Here is a 22,252-nt window from a genome sequence, read left to right as displayed (position 1 = left end):
TGACAAGTCAAAAGTTAGCAGAAAGCAAAGCATAAAGCTTCTTACAAGTGTTTTTTGTGTGCAAATTTAAAAATTTCCCAAAAAAAGAAATAGTTATAAAAAAAAGTAAATTACCATAAATTGAAAGAAAATTGTATTTTTTATTCAAATAGTTATAAAAAAAAGTAAAATAATATAAATTAAAAGAAAATTGTACTTTTTAAGCAGTGTAAGAACCTGTGTAACAGCAAGTACATTTTATTCATGTGTAAAACAGACGTCTTAGCGACATTGTAAATATGAAAATGAAATGAAAATAATATAATACAATTGAGTAGACTATTTTATTTTTTTTCATATTAGTTTTTTGTTTGATTTTTGTTTGATGGTACAAACATATTGAAGTTCACGAATTATTTTTCTTCCTTTTCTCGTTCTCGTCAAACTTAGAGGTTTTTTCTTTTTTTCTTGACAGATGCAATTTTCGGAAAGAGAATATAAAACATACCTTACTTTTTGTTTTCGTGGAAGTTATGTCTTCTCCTAAACAACGTATGAATAACGAAAGTTAGACTGCACGCATCCGCATAAAATATCTTTAACGACGTAAATAAATCACAAATATTAATGTTCGTTTTTAATACATAGTTTTTCTTATTGTTTCTTCGTATACTTTTAAATTTAATATTTTTCTACAGGACACACAATTTTCGTTATTTATAGTTGTCTCGAAATCCGAAAACAAACTTCTCTTTCAAAATAAAAATAGTATTTATTTTTGAATTCACATGGTAGACAAGTTGGTTCTAGTATCACTCAAAACAGATTAAATAAGTTAACTTTTTTTCATTCGTTCTTTCATTAGACATACAATTGCTGTATTAAATAAGAAGTTTCTGTGAAAACAGATAAAAACATCAAATAAATATTCTACGCCTGTTTACTTTACGCCGATGTTTTCAAAACTGGTCTCCAAAGTGATCTGATCTAATCAAATTCTAGAATATATTGAAAATTACAATATATAGAGTGCACGTAAAAATATACGGACAGACATGATGAAGTCGGTTAGGAGGGGAATTCTGCATCGACTAGCTTAACACGTTTTAAGACCTTTTGGCTGTTGCATGGATTTGCAAAAATTTTACCTACTATTACTACAATGAAACGAGGCCAAGCCTATTACAGTGTTTCTAGAAAAGTTTTTTTTTTGCACATACCGTGTTTTCCTATTTACAACTGGTCATTATATAGTGAAAGATGTCATTTACATATACAAAAGATTTTTGTGCAAATCAATATAAATTGATTAAATTTTATTTATTAAAGTGAATAGAATGTGTTTTGTAACAATGCTGTAAAAGAAATTTCAAATAATAAAAATTAATAAATTATTAACATCGTTTGTTTATATTATTGATTTGGTTTTATTTGTTTCGCAACTGTCAGATTTTTTCCTTTAATTCTAATTTTGGCAATGTCAACAGGGGAATACTGCGCAGCACGCTAAAAGATGATGTGCAAAGGCGGAATACTTAAAGATGAGGAGTGGAATTTGCAAACAAACGAGGTAAGTTTATGTGCGAAATTTTTAAATACATTGGCAATGCAAGCATCTCTTTTTAAGAGGGCGACTATTCTTCTTTTGGGCACTAAGAAAGAAGTACCACAACAACCATCAGAGCCGGTCAAGTTTATTGAAGACATGAACGAAATAGAAATGGCTACAGCGGTGTGTAAATTAAAATTAAAAAAAATTAAATCATTGTGTAAAGATTGCAAAAATTTATTTATTTCGTCGTCATAGTTGGAGTTACCAGCAGGTCTCACCAATTTGGGAAATACTTCTTATCTTAGTGCTACTTTACAATGCCTACATGCTGTGCCCGAATTGCGCAGCGCATTGGACAGTTTCCGTGTAGACAATGCTGATGATAATTCGCTGGCTATTACATGGGGTTTAAAATTTTTATTTACACAAATGGAACGGGGGAGCACTATTACTCCTATAATTTTATTTCAAACATTTTACAGTGCCTTTCTACAGTTCTCGCAAACAGGTGAAAACGGCACATACCGGCAACAGGATGCCAATGAGTGTTGGTCGGAACTGTTGAAAATGTTACAACGAAAACTGCCAGCTATAGACAATACTGAGTCTGCTGACGCGAAGGAACAAATTAAGAAATACAGGTATGTTTGCTACCTAAATAACAAAATTCTTAATACTTTAATTAAATCGCCTTTAGTTCTTTTATTGAACAATATTTCAGGGGCGCTTTTGAAGTAAAAATGAGTTGTAGCGAGAGTCCGGAAGAGGAACCCACAGTCGGCAAAGAGAACTTTTTACAATTAAGCTGTTTCATTTCCCCCGAAGTTAAGTATATGCTTAGCGGCTTAAAATCCAAGATGAACGAGACTTCAGTGAAATTTTCAGAATCCTTAGGTCGTGATGCCAATTACAGCAGATCAGTAAGTTCCGTTATATGAAATCTGTGGAAATATTCTCATTTTAAATATATTTCCTGTAGTATTTGATAAGTCGCCTACTAGCTTATTTGACTGTTCAATTCGTTCGTTTCCAATACAAAGGAAAGGAAGGCATTAATGCGAAAGTTTTGAAGGATATTAAATTTCTAATCGATTTCGATGCATTTGAGTTATGTACTCCGGGTTTACAAAATAAACTAAGTCCAATGCGTGGAAAATTCAAAGAGATGGAAGATAACAAACAAAACCGCCAAACCGCCAAAGATCCGCTGGCGGAGAAAGATAAAAAGACTGTTTAAGACTGTTTAATGACATTTTATATAGTTTCGAACCGGAATTTCGCTATTTTAACAAAGTGTTTACAAGTGTTAACAACTGTTTAAAACTGTTTAATGACTTTTTATATAGTTTCGATCCGGAATTTCGCTGTTTTAACAAAGTGTTTTGAACTGTTAACAACTGTTTAAGACTGTTTAAGACTGTTTAATGAGACCTCCATTCAAATATTCAAAGTTTTAGGGGGGAAGGATAGAACTACAAACAACTGGTTGTATAATCATTTTCATGGGTTACGATGGAATGATGGCAGTTCAACGTTAACAGATGTTGAAGAATATCTAAAGATGTCTATCAAAAACACGCAAAATCCAACTAATTATCGTTGTTGTAAATACAGATGCGCTCTGAAAAATGTCATATTGTTACTAAATTGGGTTCAATTTAATAAATAAAGAGAATATTGAGAACATTTAAGAATACCATTTTAATACCATTCCAAAAGACGTTCAAGCATTACAGATATGACGTTGAAAGTATTTTCATGACAACGTTAGCTCCACCAGATGTCGCGATAATACTACATATTCGGAGCTACCACTGATACGCCAAGTGACGTGCGATAACTTAAAATCTCCCAGCGCCGTATTTCACTCCACGGAGTTTGGGTTAATGAAGTAAAGGATTAAAAACATATTTTTCTTATCATTACAATACCTCGGTTGCTTGGTTTCTGTCAATGTCTTTTCGCAGATATTAAAAGCATACTTTGGTGTCCCAGACGGAGAGTGATTATTTATAAGCAGAAGTGATAACGATACCAATTTTTTGTAATGTACAAAATTCAGCTGGAAACCAATATATTCCAACAAATCGAAAAATTTCTCCTGTATCTGAGAACCTTTCAAATGAATACGATCCGTGAATTGACTTACACTATCCGCGGATTCCAATATGAAATAATTGGCATTTTCTACGCGATGAGGCGTCCAATAGGGTGCAATTAGAAGAAGTGATTGGTGAAAAATTTCTTTGAAAAGTGTTTTTTAAAGCAAAAAAGGAATTTTTGGGATGCACAAGCCAATTTTAGTTACTGTTAGTAAGTTCACATAACATATGCAATTGATTTGCCATCTTTAATACCAGTTCACTTCTGGCTTTATATGAAAAAATTTGTAAAAAATATTTGATTATTTGGATTATGGTAATAGGAATCATACCTAAATAAATTTAATTTAATAATACATCTTAATTTCAACTCCAAAAATCCAAATATATTATGATAACAAGTTAAGGCTTACTATTTATTTTCAATTTTTTTTTTTTTTTGCTTTTTGCGGTTGCAGTTTAGCTTCAACAACGGCATAAACGACATCTATAACAGGAAGAAGAATGTCACCGCTGATTATTTCATCATTTCCATTTGACATCTGTAAAAACGATCCACCGTATGTCCTTACAATGGACTTATGATGTTACTCCATACGCCTTCCACATCCACCATATTGGAACTGATTTTTAAGTCTTCTAGCATAAGCGCATGCTGGAAGCGAACAAACTACCCTATGTGGCAACCATCCTACACCCTCGATCGTACCCTATCCGAGTAACGTCCACTTAAACCTCCAAATCAGAAAAATGTCCGAAAGTTATAAAAGTCAAAAGTGATGTGTAGTAATTTAATATTTTTAGCTTTTTGACTTAATAGACTCCGTTTCAAAAATAAAGATATATGGCGAAAAGACACGAATTAATCAACTCATAGCTTATACCTTAGTATAGGTTGTAATGTAATTTGTAGCATATATTAAAGTGCACGGAATAGTTTGAATACACTGCAAAACATTTTCCTTATGTCTACAAGACCATAATTTGATGGTTGAATCCGCCGCTGCAGTAGTCAAAAGCCATTCACCACTTGTAGTATTGTAGACCAGTTACAGCATTAACGCCGCTTTCATGACCTTCAAGTTCAAATGCCAGAGGCTCGGTTAACAACTTAATATCTCAAAATATAGCCAGACCATCATCAGAACCAGATATAAAATGGTACAGCATATAGGAGAATATTCATTCATTGTGAGGAGGCGCGCAGAAGTGAACACGCGGAGGCGCATATTCGTTTTTATGGGCTGGCAGTGAGCGGCGGCATATCATGTTTGTCAATCTAAAATTAAATAGAAATTAGTAAATAAGTTATAAATAACAATGAGTAAAGATAAATGCAAACTTACCTTTGGAGTATAGCGAATATTCATTCATTGTGAGGAGGCGCGGAGTATTGGACGTACGGAGGCGTATACTCGGTTTCCATTGAACCATGTTGTACTAGCAGCAGCAGTTGTTTTACGATTCTAAACCTCTTCAACTGCAAAACGAAAATTTCCTGGATGATTTGAAGTTTGGCACGTGCTGAAACACTTCTTTTTATTTTAAAAAAGATCTTTTTCATTTTCATCTATTACTTTTATGTTATGCTATATCAATCCCTGGGATAAGGCGCAAAAAATTGATCCCTTTGAGTTATCCAGATACAAATGTAATACTTGTATGCCATTTATTGGAATGCTTGTGGGCATATGTGCCCTTAGCCATTCTGACCTGCCACGAATAATAGGAGATTTGATTTGATCAGTTAATCCCTCCAAAAGTTACGGGAATATTCACTCGTTCTTGTTTTCTAGCATTTGTAGGCATCGACGGACATCTTGCTTTCATTGTTTTTCTTTTTTTTCTCTCTCTTTTTTTTTTATTTCCTTCACCCCTGGCCTTCTTAGCCTCATCACCGGACTCGGAGACACGACTTGCCCCGCGCTTTTTGGAGTTCTGCGCCAACTCTCCCAACACAACCACCTCGGAGTCGGACGACATGTCCGCGTCAGAAGAAGTATCCTGACCTCGGCCGGACCCCGCAGACACTCCTGCAAGAGACCCCCCTTTCTCCCTCTTAAGGCCCCTGCCCATAGTTGCAGCAAACGCCCAGCAGCAGTCCTCAATAAGTTTAACTGCACCTCAGCAAAAACAGTAAACGTAATTTGGCAGCACAGATGTAGAAGAGCAGCACTCCAATGAGGATATGCAGCAAAAACAGCACCAATATCAGTTCAGCAATTACAACAGCACCAAAACAGCACTGGGCCAAAAATCGGCCCAGTAAAACCGCAAATAGTGAAAGTTCAAAATTACAGCTGGAACAATGCGAAATCGATGCAATCTGATTCGACTTGTAGAGGCAAAATCATCAATGGCAGTAAAACACTCTGATTTTTGTTTATTTTTATTTTTATGAAAGGAACGATGCGGAAACGAAACTATTCGTCCCGACTTATAATGTATATGGCAAGAACACAATGGAAATGAAACACTGTCTTGTCTTGTGTAGTTTACTTTAGAAGAAACAGATTGGAATTGAAACAATCTGTCTTGTCTTATAATGTGTTGTTTACTTTTAGTGCGCATGCGCATCCAAAAACATATGTAGCAATTTTTGCAAATTATTTTTATAAAGGAAAAAAAAAATTTTACCTTTTTTCAGTTTTATAGAGATTTATTTCAGTTTTTGGCAATATGAATATATGCCCCTTACACACAAAATGTTTATTTCACAAACACTATTTTTTGACAATTTTTCTGTTTGTTTTTAACGATTTTTTTATACTTTTTATTACACACTTATTTGCGCACATGTATTCAACGTAAACATCAAAACACAACTGAGTAGATAGGGACAGAAAGAATCTCGTTAATCCATTCATGCGCGTCACTAATTAGATGACGAGGCATTTGGCTATTAAAATCATTTTTATTGTTCAATTATTTAAGTTTACAAAAATTATAGCATAATGCATTTACCACTCTATTCTATTTAACAACACATAAAGTAGTAAGATAATATAATACAATGAGTGTTTAGCTAAATAGTTAAACAATAAAACGGGGTGTTGCTGACCCAATTTCGGCGAAATGTTTGGCCGCCGTTGCCTTTGGAATTATTAACAATCGTAATAATTCTGTCGCTCCCACACGTGCTTCATGAAGCGTGAGTGCGCGATTATTCCACCTTTTAGTACACAAGCAACAATTGTTCTGATCTCCGTCTGTGTGAAGTTAAGGAGGCTGGCCAGTTTGCTGTTGTTTCGGCACCATGCTCCTCTTGCTCCCATTATGAATGGCAGTACATTTATCGCTTTTCCTGGGTAAAGGTCTCTCAACTTTCCTATAAACGCTTCAGAGCTGTAGTGGTTGATTTTCGCGTTATAGAAATGTTGCAGAGTTTCTTCGCCTTCCCAGTGGACACCTATGTCGCATATTATTATTTGTTCGTTTTTGCGAAGTATGAGATCAGGCTTTCTCATAATGCCGTCCCGACCGTAGACATGTTTTTCTACGTCAACTGCCCAGCCTTGCTTTCTGCTGCGTGCAGCTACGATGTCTTGAACAGTGTTGTGGCGTTTAATTCTATCAATATGTGTTGTGCTGCATGCCTGCAATATATGGCACGCTGTTTCTTGACGCCTGCAGTGTTCACCTCGGCAGCGGCGTTCTGTAGCCGGATTTGATGGGATTCCCTTGCATGGGAGAAGGTTGAAGCGGAGTTGAACTGCTTTAATATAATCCTCACCGGACCAGAATTGTGGCGGATCGTAGAGCCATTGGCTGCTGCATTTATTATTCGCCATTTGTCTCAAGCCGTTGCATCCGGAGAAAGATGCATTCAGTGCAGCCGCATGGTGTTCTCGGTTTGCGGCATTACCACTTATTGGTGACGTTAAATTTTCGATACGCATCAACAATTTGTTATCGGCTTGCAATATTGCAGCGAATAACTCGTCGCGCTCTCGCAGTTTGTTTATGCGTTGAAATATTATGCCAGGAATTCGTTCGTGTAAGCAGAAGATACCCAATCCCCCATCTCTGACAGCGGCGTAGACCACTGAGTTATGGCAGTGAACATTCAAGTGGAGAGTATTCCTGATGAACACCCGTATTTTACAGTCAGCTTCTTTCAGCATCTTCCTCGTAATACTTGGCTGCTGCATGCATGCGATGAGGCGCGGTATTAAAAAGTCCTTCAAAATACGCATTTTTTGATGCGGTTTCAGTGGGGCGCGCTTCAACCGTTTTAGCTGGATGAATAGAGCTTCACAGGTGGACGGAACTTCTCCAAGGAGTGAGAAATCGCATCCCAGGTATTTAATGTGGCTCCAAACACTCGCTGCCCGAATGTAGTCTGCGCCGCACTTGAGGGGTGTTTCGTCTACAGCAACATTTTTTTGCTGGGCAACGTGCGGAAGCATAGCATTGCACTTTTTGCAGCATTTAGTTTCATTCCGCGGCTGCATAGAAATTGTCGCACTGCTTCAACCATTCTTTCGCCGTCTTCTCGCGTTCTAGTCATAGTTACTCCCGCCGTTCACACGCGCTTACTTGAATTTCTTCACTTTGACGTAGGCGTTGGCAAAACAAAAGCTGGTCTTGGGAATTTATTTTTCCCGTTAGTACTTGCGTAATTTACGCTAGAATCTTTATTTTCTTGCTTCCTAACTTGGGTGGGCGTTGCAAAAAGACAATGCGGCTTTGACGATTCATTTGAAAATTTCTAGAAAGTATTTGAAGCGGCGCCAGTTCTGGTTCATTCAATCTATTTTTATTACTAAAGTAGGAACTTTGATTCCTTCTGTCAGTGGGTATGCGAAATGATCGCTCATTACGCCAATTGATTGACCTTGAGTGAGAACGCACTGGCACACGACCCGACCTTCTACCACGTTTCCGTGGTCTCTTTTGTTCCCGAATCATCTTCTCTAGGTGTTTTGTATTCTCACTCCTAACAGCATTAACCACCGCTTGAGAACCTTTACCAGTGATCTGAAAAGGATATGAAACTTTGAAATGCATGTTTAAGTTCAATAAGTTTTCACCCAATAGCGTCCATAAACCAAGCCTTTCTACCTTTATAGTATCCGGTAAAGAATGGGAAAAATCTTCAAACGTGTCAAAGCCCACACGATGAAATGGTATGTTTTCTCCTTCTGTTTCTTTGTAATCACGACTCAGTTGTTGAACAGTAATGCTCTCCGGATAGGAAAGTACGTGGAGTCCCCTTTTTCTTAAAACAGTTTCTCCCCCTAACTTCGTTTTTCATAAGCAAGTAAGTGTTGGAAGTAAACTTTTATTTAAAAAGGTTTCTTTTAAGTTAAAAATTTGATTATCATCGATCGACATGAGAAGCAAGAAAGAGAATTTCAGACATATTTCAGAAGGCGTAAGAAAAAAAGAAACTACTTTGGCATATAAGATCGACAATAATTCTTCTTTGACGGTATGAGATATTTGCTTAATATGTTTAAATAATTAGCAATCGCTTTCAATTTTCAATTATTCCAAAGATGCTCGAAGAACAACGCAGAGGTTTTCCTAATATCAGAAAACAGCTTCCGTTAATTTAAATCTTTACAAAAACTCTCTCCCGTCTGCCCTTTAGCCAAAGACGTTTCCGATTCTATGCGGAAGTACGAAGTACTTGATCAAAGGCTCCAATTAATTTGTAGACGTTTCACATTCTCTCTTTTATAATAAGATATGAAATAATGAAAATGAAAAACAAGTAAGCGTCCTGATGATAATGTTCTATATGTATATGGAGGTATTTATAACTTTTTAAAGCGAAATTCCGTCAAAAACCCTTTCACACCATTTGCGTCTAAAGTCGTTAAAACTATAAAAATAGATGAATGAGAACAGAATCCAGTCCGAAAATCTCAGACGCTTTCTCCTGATCAAGATTTAAAATTTTAGAAACATTCGCATTTCATTCACACTTGACACAACACGTCATCTCCGCAAACGGCAGCTGGATAATTTTTGTGTTTACCGGTGTTAGTGAAAAAAAAAAAAAAAAAAAGAAAGAGATTTTAAATATTTGAAAAAAGGAAAAGAGGTTTAATAAAGTAATAAAATAACCAAAGAAAACAATTTTAAAGAAGGAAAAGGAGGGAAGGAGGAGGAATCTCTCGTGACAAAAAAATTAAGAAGCAATACATATATTCAATTATTATTCTATTTTTTTTTCTTTGTGATTTTTTCGTTTTGTGTTCCCTGTGATAACAACCAAAACAACATCAGCCCGTCTCCCTATTGAGACTGGGTCTGATCTTATAACTACAAATAGAGACTGTTTTGAAAATTTTTACATGAACGCCACTGGGCACACCAAGAGATCGAAAATGGGTGAGAATAATATTCTTTTATCTGATAACGGAGAGGCTAACGCAAACGTTTTAATTCCGCCTAGTGAACAGGCTACCGACAAGCCCTCTGCCACAGCCACCCCAAATCTCGAGATTAATTTGTACGATTGCCTTTCCAACTGCAATTTTGTCGTTTTTGTTGAAACGTGCGCGGACGCAGAAGGAAATCGCATCAATATTAACTCCAATCTCTATTTCTATGATTACTTGAAGGATTTCGGTACGTACGGCTTAAAAGAATTAAAAGTTGTCAGCATGGGTAGAGCCAAACTGCTTTTCAGCTCCGCTGCCAATGCCAACAATTTTGTTATGAATAATGAATTTAATAAAAAGAATTTAAAAGCGTACATACCGAGGTCGTTCACTGAGAGATTTGTGGTTGTTCGAAACGTCCCATGCACATATAGTGTCGATGATATAAGTAAAAACGCCGTATCCGATATTCCGATTAAGTCCGCTGTCCGTTTCCAAAGAAGAAATCCCAACAACAAAGACGAGTGGATTCCCACAACCAGCATCAAAGTTGGCTTCAAAGGGAGCGCCTTCCCTAAGACAATAAAATTTAACTATTGTAATCTGCCGGTTGAGTACTTTACCTACCTACTTTAAAGAAGTGCTTTAAGTCTGGCAGATACGGTCACGTATCTAAATTCTGCAAAGCCAAAGAGAGCAGGTGCCTTAACTGTGGAAAGTCTCTGAAGTGTGTAAATTGTGAGGCGATGAAGTGCTTGTCCTGTGGCTTAGGTGAGCACAACGCTCTCAATAAGTGTTGCCCTAATAGGGAAGTTGAATTAAACATCAACAGGATAATGGCGATTAAAAATCTTTCGTATAAAGAGGTCAAAAAGAATTTTCCCGAAAATTATTTCGAATGTCTCGATGACAACACTGATGACGGCAATTTCCCTCCACTGGGGAACACGTCTGCAATTTCGACCAAGGATGATAATCAAAATGCCAACAAAATCTTAACCAAAAATAAATACAATGCTGTCGTCAAAAGGAAATTGGTTCCCTCCAAATCTCTTATCAATTCACCCACCAAGCTTTCTCCCAATACACCCCCCAAGTCGTCTGGAACAAGTCTTCTTGGACCGAAAATTTCAAACAACTATTTGCGGTTTTCAGAACTTGAAAGATTGATTGATTCTCGCGATTCAAGAAAGTATCCGTCCGATGATCCCTCACAATCTTATTAAAGAATTTGAAGAAAAAATGTCTGTCTGTGCTATTTCTTGCCCCGTTCGAGCATCCAGTACTGCGAGAAAATCCGCTTCTTTCTCAAGTTTCAACATGATATCCTTTTTACAATATAATATTCAAAGTATCCAACGTAACCTATCTTTTCTAGATTTTTACTTAAACTCAAACAAGATTCATTTTTGTATCTTAAGTGAAGTTTTTCTGAAAGATGAAAATTGTTTCGAAGTTAAAGTTTCGAGTTATGCCTCAGCCACCAAATGCCGAAATGATGGCTATGGTGGTGTATTAGTTAAGAAAGGTATCGATTTCAGACGTATTCCCTATAACTCTGCCGTTGACATTGTCATCATCAAAACCATCAACCTGAAACCGAATCTTTTCATAGCCTAATGCTACTTTTTACTGCAGCAGTTTCAGGGTCTTAAATAACGGCAATACTACCTTTCACTGTAACCGGAGCGGTCGCACGGTGAGCAGTGTCTTGGATCTAACTTTCTCGAACTCAACTATTTTATCTTTCAACTGGAACACGTCCAATGTTTCCATTGGCAAAAGTCAGCACTCCCCCATTATATTCCATAGTTGTAACAATTCCGTCAAGAAAATAGAAAATTTCATTTCACGCAACTTCCTTATGGACCGTCTGTCTAAAGTTGAGCTTCCTTCTGATTTATCATCAATTCAAAGTGCCTTTCAGTCTGTGATCATGTCTGCTAGAACCAACGTCCCTGACATTGAGTCCTTCTCACCTAAACCTTGGTGGAATCCTTCCCTGTCAACACTTTTCCGCAAATACCAAGCTGCAAGAAAAAAAAATGAGTAAATATTGCCAATCCAGCCAACTACATTGAATATATGAAAATACTGAAAGAATGGAGGTCTGCAGTTAGAAAGGCGAAAAGGGCACATAGAGCCTCCATTAAAGAGTTATGTGGTAACGGCAACCCACGTTCCTTCTGTAATTACATCAATGGTCATCGGCATTCTAGTCGAAAATTAAGCGGTTGTGCTGTATGGAATGACCGTGATAATAAAAAATACTTAGATATGCTCAAGAGCTACATTCCAATTGTTAATCCTGTTACAATGCCTTCAATTCCTTTTAGTAGTATCAGTAACACACCCTTTTCATTGCATGAGGTAATGTATGTTTTACATTCCAGAAAGAGAGCTACTGCTGCAGGTTGTGATGGAGTCAAGTATGACATGCTCACAGCACTGTCTGGAGGAAGCTTTAGCATGCTTTTGCATGCAATTAACAACTGTTGGTCCACCAACTTTATACTCTCTGATTTGCGTTGCATCAAAATAGTTCCCATTCCCAAGCCAGGTAAAGACTTAAATGATTTAAGTAGCTTCAGACCAATTTCACTAATATCTGTATTCATAAAGGCCATCAACCTCATGGTTAAGGAGAGACTAACTGCTTTCCTGAAAACTAAGAACATTATTCCAGCTCGGTCTTACGCCTATCAAAAACGCAAATCTACGAATATGTGCGTTAATGAACTATGTTTTCTCATAACCAGCTTAACAAAAGCAGGGAAAAGGGTTGTCATGCTCTCCCTGGACATCAGCAAAGCCTATGACAGTGTCAACTTGATTAAGCTCAGTAGAATTCTCCTAAACTTTTCGATTACTCTTCAAATGCGGCTGTGGATACTTAATTTTTTATCCAAACGTGTGTTGGGGATGGGTACTGAAAAAGTTGAAATATGCGGCGGTATCCCACAAGGCAGTTGTTTAAGCCCCATACTCTTCAATTTATACGCAGCTTCTTTGCATGATCTTCAAGATGACAAAACTCACATTTTTCAATATGCAGACGATTTTCTAATCGTATCTGCGGACTCATCTTTTCCAGCAGCTGTCAATAACCTCTCGATGAAAGCGAACTTGTTTTTCGATGCATGCGCTGATCTTAATTTATATTTTAACCCCAGCAAGACAAACACTATTTATTTTGCCAAAGGCTCTATACGTGAAATCAGACTTCTTATCAAAGGTACCCAAGTTAATCAGGTAAAATCTCTTCGATTTCTTGGGAAAATTTTAAATGACCTTAACCCTTCGTGGGCATTATGAAAAGGCGTTCAAAGATTGTCAGTCTGGATGCAACATCATCAAACTCATGACAAACAATCAGGCAGGCTTGCCTCCCAAAAATGCTTTGACCGTTTACAAATCTCTAGTCCGATCCAAAATTGAATTTGGACATTCCATATGTTGCAATTTCCCAAAATATATTGAAAAACGTATACAAGGATTTGAAAACCGAATGTTAAAGCGTTGTACTGGACTGATCCCCACAACTCCTCAACATATTCTCAATGTTATATCTGGTGAATGGCCAGTTTCCGAAAGAGGCCTTTTTTGCACTGCCAAGGAGTTAATTAAAGTCAAGATGATAAATCCTTCCTTTTTTCAGGAAATTATATCTCTCAGTGACACTGTCACTTGCAGCTATACTTTTTGCTATCAAAAACTTCGTCATATTTTTGATAAGTTAGATTCAATTAGGCCCTTGAATTTCATTACCAGCAAATGCAAAGTCTTCATGAACATTCTCGAACCGATCTCTACCTCAAAACAAAATGTCAACTTCTCTTGTATAAGGTTGTTATGCTAAGAAAAGCTCCTTTTTTATTACAACAACGGATATGGTATATATGCCACTGACGGTTCCGTCGGACATAATGTATCTGGCTTCGCGGTCGTGAAACATCTATCTGAAACAATACTTCGAGTCAAAGTGGAAGAGGAACTTTCCTCTACTTTTATTGAGTTGCTCGCCATTCGACATGCTATCATGGTTGCTATTTCCGATGATATCAGACGTTTTGTTATTTTTTCCGACAGCAGGTCAGCTCTACTTCTAATAAATAAAAGAGATGCAGAAAATCAATATGTGTTTGACATTCACAAGACGTTGCACGAATCTCAAGTGGATGACTGTCACCTCGTTTGGGTACCTGGCCACTGCGGCTTGTTTTTAAATGTAAAAGCCGACTTTCATGCAGGGAGAGCTCGCGTTGATGGGACAATTTTGTGCATCAAATAAACTCCCAACGAAGCAATTCGGGCAATTCGCAACCTCATCCTTCAACAGGTAACGGAGGAATTTATAGTAATCGCGCGCGTTAAATCCAATCATCTTTTCTATAAATTAAATCCCACATTTCAATTCAAACCCTTCTCTGTATCTTCTCTTAATTCCTGGGAAATCAAAATTCTTTATAGACTCATGAGTGGTCACACTTATGACAAAGTTTATTTATAAATGATTCGCGCTATACCATGTGATGTTTGTGAAGTTTGCAATGTTGTTGAGTCTGTTGAGCATCTAATCTTCAGATGTCACAGGCTTGATGGCATTAGAGATTCCTTTAGCTTCTTCAAGTTATATGGCTGTCTCCTCGATCTCTTTGCAGCAAAAAATGTACTTCATCTCGGGGAACTAACTCGCTTTATTAGAAAAGCCAATTTATCCTTTTAGAATTTTTCTTTTTCCTCCTCTTTCCATTTTTTTTTTTTTGTTTTTTCTTTTTTTGCGTTCAATCATTTTCAATTACCATGACATTCCTTTTCGTTTTCAGCCAAAGTTTGCAACACTGTCCGACATTCAAGAACTCAACAAGCACACACACACACAATTACATTTAACATGCTCACTCCAGTTATTACGGCCGCTCTTTTTTTTTTTGTTACGTTTTATACATAATCGGGACTAAAAATTACAACAATTTGGACATATAAGCCACAAATCTATTGGCTTAGTCCATCTCTGTTCAACATACCAAAAAAAAATATTTTAGAAAAAACGTTATAAACTCCAGAGTTATTTTATGCGCCGTAGTGTTATTATATTATTGATGGGTCTACCACGAACGCACTCTTACAAATTCCACACGCGGAAACTTGAAAATCAGGTTAACCTTGCGGAAAATATTCATCTAATCCTCATTTAATACTTTAATACATATATTTAGTTAATTTCTTGAGATCACCATCATGTTAATAATTTCGCCCTTTGTCTGCTTGTTTTAATCAATAAATCCAAAAACGTTCTTCAAATTAAATTTTTTTACCCTTTTAAATAATTTAATATTTTTTCTTGGGACAACAGTTGAATAAGGTATTGCGCAACCAAATGGTTGTGTTTATAAATTGAAAATAAATTTAGGCGCAACCTTATAAATTAAAAATAAACATAGGCGCAACCAAATGGTTCTTTTTATAAATTGAAAATAAACTTGGGCGCAGCCTTATAAATTCAAAATGAACTTCGGCGCAACCAAATGGTTGTGTTTATAAATTGAAAATAAACTTAGGCGCAACCTTATAAATTGAAAATAAACTTAGTCGTAACCAAATGACCGCCTTACAGGTATCTCTCGTACAACTCGTTTAATTCGTCCTGTGCTACAGTGAAACACTGGTGGCGTACTATAAATAAAGGCAACCGATACCGTGTTCTATTGAATCCCCGTCTTGTGTTGATCGAAACAGTGTTCTACGAATATTTGAAATAATATAAATTAAAACAATGTGTTCGTACCATGCTTTATCGAACCCAAATCGTTCATCCATGATTAAAATTTTGTTATGAAATTTCGCTCTCCGGGTTCAAAAAAAAAAAAAACTCAACATATACAAAATATACTCAAAAACAAGTGAATACACTATAGTGGCTGTTTCGGGGAAAGAAACACAGAAATAATTTCATTTGTAATTCGCTTATGCGATGTTTTTCTGATCCGTTTGTTATTGTAATTGTAGTTGTATGGTTTTTTATTTATATATACGTTTTTGAAATGGTCAGTAACGTTTTGCTCTTGCTCGCCTGTAATTTGCGCTATGTGGGCTACCGCTACCACCGCTTGTGTTCATTCTTTCAAACAAACGAATTCAAATCTACTCGAAATTCAAAGATTTTTCCGTGTAAATTTCATTCTCTTTATTTATACGAACGTCGTCGTATGAGTGTCTAACTACCAGTTATCATAAGGCCATTTAGAAATGGTTTCTTTGCTCCTAGTCACAAATGCCAAACCTCTCGTTTGGCTGTGGTTGCCCAATACCGTGATTGGAAATTGTAAGGTGAAAGCTATAAATTAATATTAAAATTCACAAATTCACGTCAAATTTATGCTCACGAGTAACTGAATTATCTTAGGACATTTTTTTGTTTTGCTTAAGACAATGTGTAAATCTACAGCTAAATCTTATTCTGTTTAGAACACAAAAATTAAAATTATTTTTGCGAATAAAAAATGCTAATACAACATCAGCAGAATAATCACGTACACGATTATCTTTAATGTCATCCATAACCCACTTCTGCACTTTCTTGGTAATCGCTGAATCCCACATACGGTCGTTATCGTTGGGTACTACTCATTTCTGATGACAAAGGCAAATTTCTCTATGTTATAACAATACCATCGTCGATAAATTTGAAAGTATCGAAGAATCAGGAATCGTGTTGGTATAAAAACACTACAGTTCTCCGTGAACATCTAACTTCACACCATTGTTTGGTGTGGGGATTGTTGTGTTTTAGTAAACGAGCGGTATAGTGAGTGGGTGAAAGCACCTATTTTGTCCATAAAATATACAGATTATTAAATTTGAGAGGTTTGTATAATCTCTAAGCAAGTTGAATGTATTTCATACTTAATTTGTTTAAAGGTAGTATATTTTCAGGAATTGCAGAAAAATCCAAATTTTTAATATTTGGTGGAGTATCACTTAACATTTACACTTAGTTAAAAGCTATATCATACGTATATCGCCTTTAATCGGTATGTCGTCATCTTCGCTTACAACATCCAAGTTTGTTAATTCATGACACTTATCGGAACAATAAACTTTTTACCGTTTGTAGCAAACCAACCAAACACGCAAATTGACAACTAAGAAACGTGTACTGAATTGAGTCCACGATGTTTCAATATTATAATGTATTAGATATCGAGCACTTCGAATCTGAAGATCAATTAATCCAGTATCTAACATTGTAATTAGTATATATAATAATTCATAATAAGCTCTTCATTCATCAATTTCTTACGTTGCGTTTCGATTCGTTAGTAAGGAGGTTTCAGTAGAACAACAGCTATAATAACCAATTCTGGAATAACGATTTTCTGGTCAAAATTTTACCACCCTTTTCACCTTGTCATCTTCGCTACATGCGATCCTGGTGCGATTATCTGTATGACCAGTTACATTGCGGTTTTCAGAAAACGCAATATAACTTCGTCCTTTTTCGACCTAGAACGAAAGTTGATTGAATATTTGACCCCGTAAACAATAGCTTCCAAATTATAACCAATCAAGAGCAATGGTTGATTTGCCAGACACACAAGTTTCACGAACCGAAAGTCCCAACAAGAAGAGCTTTCAACGTTTTCGCCTTAGATTTTTTAAATATTGTAAATAAAATTTTAAGGGCTGTACGGAAGTTCTCCAGAGCACATGATAATAGTAAATCCATTTCATCGATAATAAAGCGCTTTAGATCTTTTGCATCAAACAAATGCTCATTCTCATTTGTCCCTAAGTAACCGTAGCAGGATTGAAGAAGTTGCTACCAGAATACCGCAACCGTTCAATAAATTAATTTTAATGTTTTTAAAATTAAAAAGGTCCCACTACAATCGGAGCGGCTACACAGTAAATGTTGGCAAAGGCCAGTAGCTTCCTGCACACATTTCGCTGAGCTTACTATCAGCCAATAAATCGACGTCGTACCAGTTACATCATAGCAAATACGTGGCGATGCTGTAGCACTTCTAATATTTTATTTTGCATACTTTCTGTCGACACGGAGTGATCGTTTCCTTTATTCGCTGCCATTGCTTACCCCTGCGAGTAATGTAAGTACAGTATACCAAAACTAAAAGGTTTATTATTTTTTAATATTTACATATATATTTTAATATTTAATATACTGTGCTTTATTTTATTTTTTTTTTTTTTTAATATATTCTTTTGTTCACAATTCATGATATACCATATATTCGCATGCACTTGTCTACGACAGCAATACGTGATGAACATGATGTGTCAGTTGGTAATTGTTTGGTCAACATATTGCTCCTCCCTAGTCGTTACTTTTTCTCATCTTATGCATTCACGGTTTTCTTCCCCATCTTGAGGTACCGTGATAGGTGCATTCGCAATTGTTTAAAATATTTGACATCCCCTGTAGGCCTAGGCCATTGATAAATTTACTTTAAAATTGTAATAATATTGATAATAATATATTGTGAAGAAAGTTTCCGCCGCTCTCACCGGGCTTCAGGCATCCTTCTCACAGGAAATTTATTTATCGGGGATCGCTTCGCTCGTTGTATGGAAACTTTCTCTTTACATTCTTCTGCGCTAAATTGACTTTAGTGAAATGTTCAACAATGTAATTAAAATTAAATCAACACCTTTCTCAAATAGTATTTCTCAAATCCACGAGCGCTAATTGGCTACCCCACTCAGAAGAAATAAAAATCACAAACGGAAATGGTCAGTACCTCGGCTCAGATGACAATGAAAGTCACTTGTTTCCGACTTCCGCCGAAATTCTTTTTGACAACCTTACCATATCCCAATCAGAAGACAGCTGTCTGTCATGCCGACTTATTATTACAATTGAAGCTTAATTCTCTCCTAAATCTAACACACTCCCTTCCGACACGGCGGACATGCGAGGTCAAAAGGAGGGACGAAATTAGCTGCTCACTATATTTATATGTATATAATAACAATAATAATTAAAACCCCGTACAAATTTTTTTTTACAACAACATTATAATCATATAATAATATAACAATAATAATTAAAATTTATTCCACTTATTAAATTATTTTATACAGACCCGCGACCAGATAAGTTTAAGTTGAAATTTAAAGTTGTTGAGCTGCTTGTTGTTGTTTGCAGGTTTTTTAAGCGCGCGTTGTCCTCTCTTAACGCCTTATTTTCTCTTCTAAGGTGGTCAATTAGATGCTACAATGCTGCACTCTCCGATAAATCCGAATTTGAAGTTGAGTTGTCTAATACGTCTGAGCTACCTAACGTGGGGCTAACTACTTACACAGGGCTAATTCTCCTGCATGGTCTGCTTTTTCCAATTTCATTCCTACTAATACGTCTGCATTTCTTCTAATTCTACTCTACCTAATTATATTGTTACGGAAATCCCACATCCAGTTCATTCCAACTAATTGACTTTCCCAAAAAAATAAATTGCCTAGAGGGGGAGAAGCCAAGTGCATATTCGCGGGGCATCGAGCAACTGCCGACTGAGCAAACGATTAGCGGAAAAGCAGGTTAACGCATTAACAATGAACATAGGTAATAGTAATATGCTTCTAAAAATATATATAAATAGATTATTTGCGGAAGCCAAGAAGAGTCGGAGAAGAGCATTTGAGGAGAAAAAGAATATTAGAGTTGAGAAGCAGAGAGCGTCGCCAAAGTAAAATGAAAATCCTATCCTTAAAGAAATTGATTGTAAATAAAAGTCTTGAAGTAAAAACGCGCAAGTGTATTTCTCTTAAAGATAATAACCACGATCTAGTGATACGAACCGTATCCGAGGAAAGCGAATTTCGTAACCATATTCTACTTATTTCATCTATTTCTTCTACGCCAAATCCTAAAAAAACAGGCAAATCAGTCACCTGAAATACATGAAATATCTGAAATATCCCCGTTCCCATCGTCGATCATCTGCTTTTCGATTTTTCGCGCCGCACGCATTAAACCCATTTCTTCGGCCAACCACCGGTACAACCACAAAGATGTGCACCCGGTTATCATTGGCTCATTATAACTTCGCAAAAGGCTTTTAATATTTCGAACCTTTGCTTAATCGTCTCCACTGCAACTGGATGATTCATTTTTGTACTCAACTCTACTGGCAGCTGCTTCCATATTAATTTATTCTCCAAATCATTGCTGCCGTGTTGCTCCATACGGCGCAGCATTATTTTAAAGTTTCCGAAAATAAATTCTTCGATATGAACGAGCTGGGTTAAATTTTTTCGCTTCCTGATTAGCTCAGCCACACTGACATTCTATACTTTTTTTTTGGCTTTCCCTTCTTTCCCCTTTTCTTTCCATATGGAAAATTTTAAGTCACGAATAACTAAACCTCTCTGCGAGTCCCGTTTTCTGTTAGTCGATGGTGACTTTCCTATGCTCATACGCACACACACATATGTCCCATCTTCATGGAACCTGCACAATGCCTAGTTTGTCATTTTTTTCCTTTTTTTTGTAATAGATCAATAAAGAAAATTTTAATACATAATTTGTGTTTCAACTTCATATTTTGTGTTCTTTTTTTTTGTTACATAAAACCAGTTTGCGCGGTACTTATATTTGCTTAATCATATACGCAAACAAACAGGCAGATATTAACCTAAAAGCTACATAAATATCAATGTATAAGAAAACCTAATACAAATCCAGCCATCCCATCTACGGTACAGCTAGTCGATGACTCCATTGTGAAAGATGCTGGCACACCATCAATACATTGCGTATCGTAACCCATTAAATACCATTGCGCAAAAAGAAAAAATCAACACGATGATCAATGCGCTCTTTAGGACTCTCAGCTCGATGATGATCTACCTTTGCAGACAGCATTCAAGATTTTTTCCCAAACAAAATATTAGTAAAAAGGAGATTGTCGAAGATGTGCCACTGTCAACGGTAAGATCGATAAGTAATGATGCACACTAACCATAAATTGCAACAAAAACCGGCCATACAGCCAAAAATATTAAAAACGTTCTACTATTGTAGCGTAATGGAACAATTGAAAATATGAAGTTTGATTTACAGTTTGTACGGATAGTTAATTTTTTTAACCCTTTAAAAATCCCTGTTTGTATTGAAATATTTTCACTTATTTTTCTTTTTTTTTTAAATGCATTTTTACTTACAAGTCGCTTTAAAACATGAGTTTGAGACTAAACATAAATTACACTCAATTCATACTATATACATGTCTTTATTAACAGCCTTTATTAGTTTTATTGTTACGGCTCTTTTTTGATTTCACGCCACTTATGTTTAAAATCTTATTTAAAATTCATTTTATATTCTTTAGCCTTATAATTGAATGTTGCTTTTAAACTCTTTTGGATGCAAACTCATATATATACATGTACGATATTACAAATGTTTTATATTTTTTTTTTTCTACTGTTTAAATTTCACTTTGCTTTGCTTTGTGTTTTTGTGTATTACTTAACTTTCGCACAAGAAAATTGTAACGTCAATCCGTAATCATTATTTTTGTTCCAACCTTAACCATTTGCACTCCTCAACTCTCTGTCGCACACTTTCTATCTCTCATTTAATCTCAAAAAAACTATCCTAATGCTATAAAGACGTACTTCGAACTTTGTGCCTTTTTCATAATACTCGCCCTAAATGGTGCTACTGCGTGAATGATGGATTACAAAAGGAGTTCTTAACTAACGGAATTCCATTATTATTAAAAACTCTACTCTATTTGTGAAGAGCAGGAACAATGCCGACCGACAGAAACCCGCTACGCAAATGTACGCGGATATTAGAACTTGTATAACAATAATAATAAAAAAATATATAATATAATAAGACAATAATAATAATAAAAAATGTAATGTAAGAAGACAATAACAATAATAATAAAATTTATGATGAAAAATATATATGAGTTCATTCCTCAATTTTATTTCTTGTTTTCTAATAATTCTATTTTTTGTATTTGTTTTTTTTTTTTTTTTTGGTATTATGATAATATCATAGATTTAGAAACAATAAAAAAAACCAATTCTAGTTCCAATTTTCAAATAAAAGACACTTTGGCCATGTATATGCACAATAAACGTTCAATTCAATTATTCAATGCGTAAATTCCAATAATGTTTTAACCAACATAATGATGATTACATACGTGGCTCCTTTACTTAAGTACTTAAATTTACTTTCTCCAACTCTTTCTTGAAATGTATGTCAATATTTATTTATTTTTTTTTTTGTAACAAAAATTTCG

At 35.8% G+C, this 22,252-nt stretch overlaps 1 protein-coding gene across 1 annotated transcript; it reads left to right on the top strand.

Annotated features, from left to right (window-relative positions):
- The first annotated feature begins 1,492 nt into the window (after positions 1–1,492).
- Positions 1,493–2,806, top strand: LOC119642277 (ubiquitin carboxyl-terminal hydrolase 14-like). The gene is made up of 4 exons (XM_038041374.1): positions 1,493–1,549; positions 1,607–1,711; positions 1,787–2,172; positions 2,253–2,806. The coding sequence occupies exons 1-4, from the start codon at positions 1,493–1,495 to the stop codon at positions 2,467–2,469; spliced, it is 765 nt and encodes a 254-aa protein (XP_037897302.1). The 3' UTR covers positions 2,470–2,806.
- Positions 2,807–22,252: the final 19,446 nt, after the last annotated feature.

The sequence above is a fragment of the Glossina fuscipes genome, unplaced genomic scaffold (assembly GCF_014805625.2).
Source record: "Glossina fuscipes isolate IAEA_lab_2018 unplaced genomic scaffold, Yale_Gfus_2 221, whole genome shotgun sequence".
Lineage (NCBI taxonomy): Eukaryota > Metazoa > Arthropoda > Insecta > Diptera > Glossinidae > Glossina > Glossina fuscipes.
The sequence above is the reverse complement of the archived record's forward strand: the minus strand, read 5'-3'. Positions and strand labels throughout refer to the sequence as shown.

Excerpts from the sequence above, each read along its gene's own strand:
- LOC119642277 (XM_038041374.1), top strand. The coding sequence starts at position 1,493 with ATGATGTGCAAAGGCGGAATACTTAAAGATGAGGAGTGGAATTTGCAA. Across the intron at positions 1,712-1,786 it reads AAATAGAAATGGCTACAGCG|TTGGAGTTACCAGCAGGTCT; the intron begins GTGTGTAAATTA and ends TCGTCGTCATAG. Across the intron at positions 2,173-2,252 it reads GAACAAATTAAGAAATACAG|GGGCGCTTTTGAAGTAAAAA; the intron begins GTATGTTTGCTA and ends ACAATATTTCAG.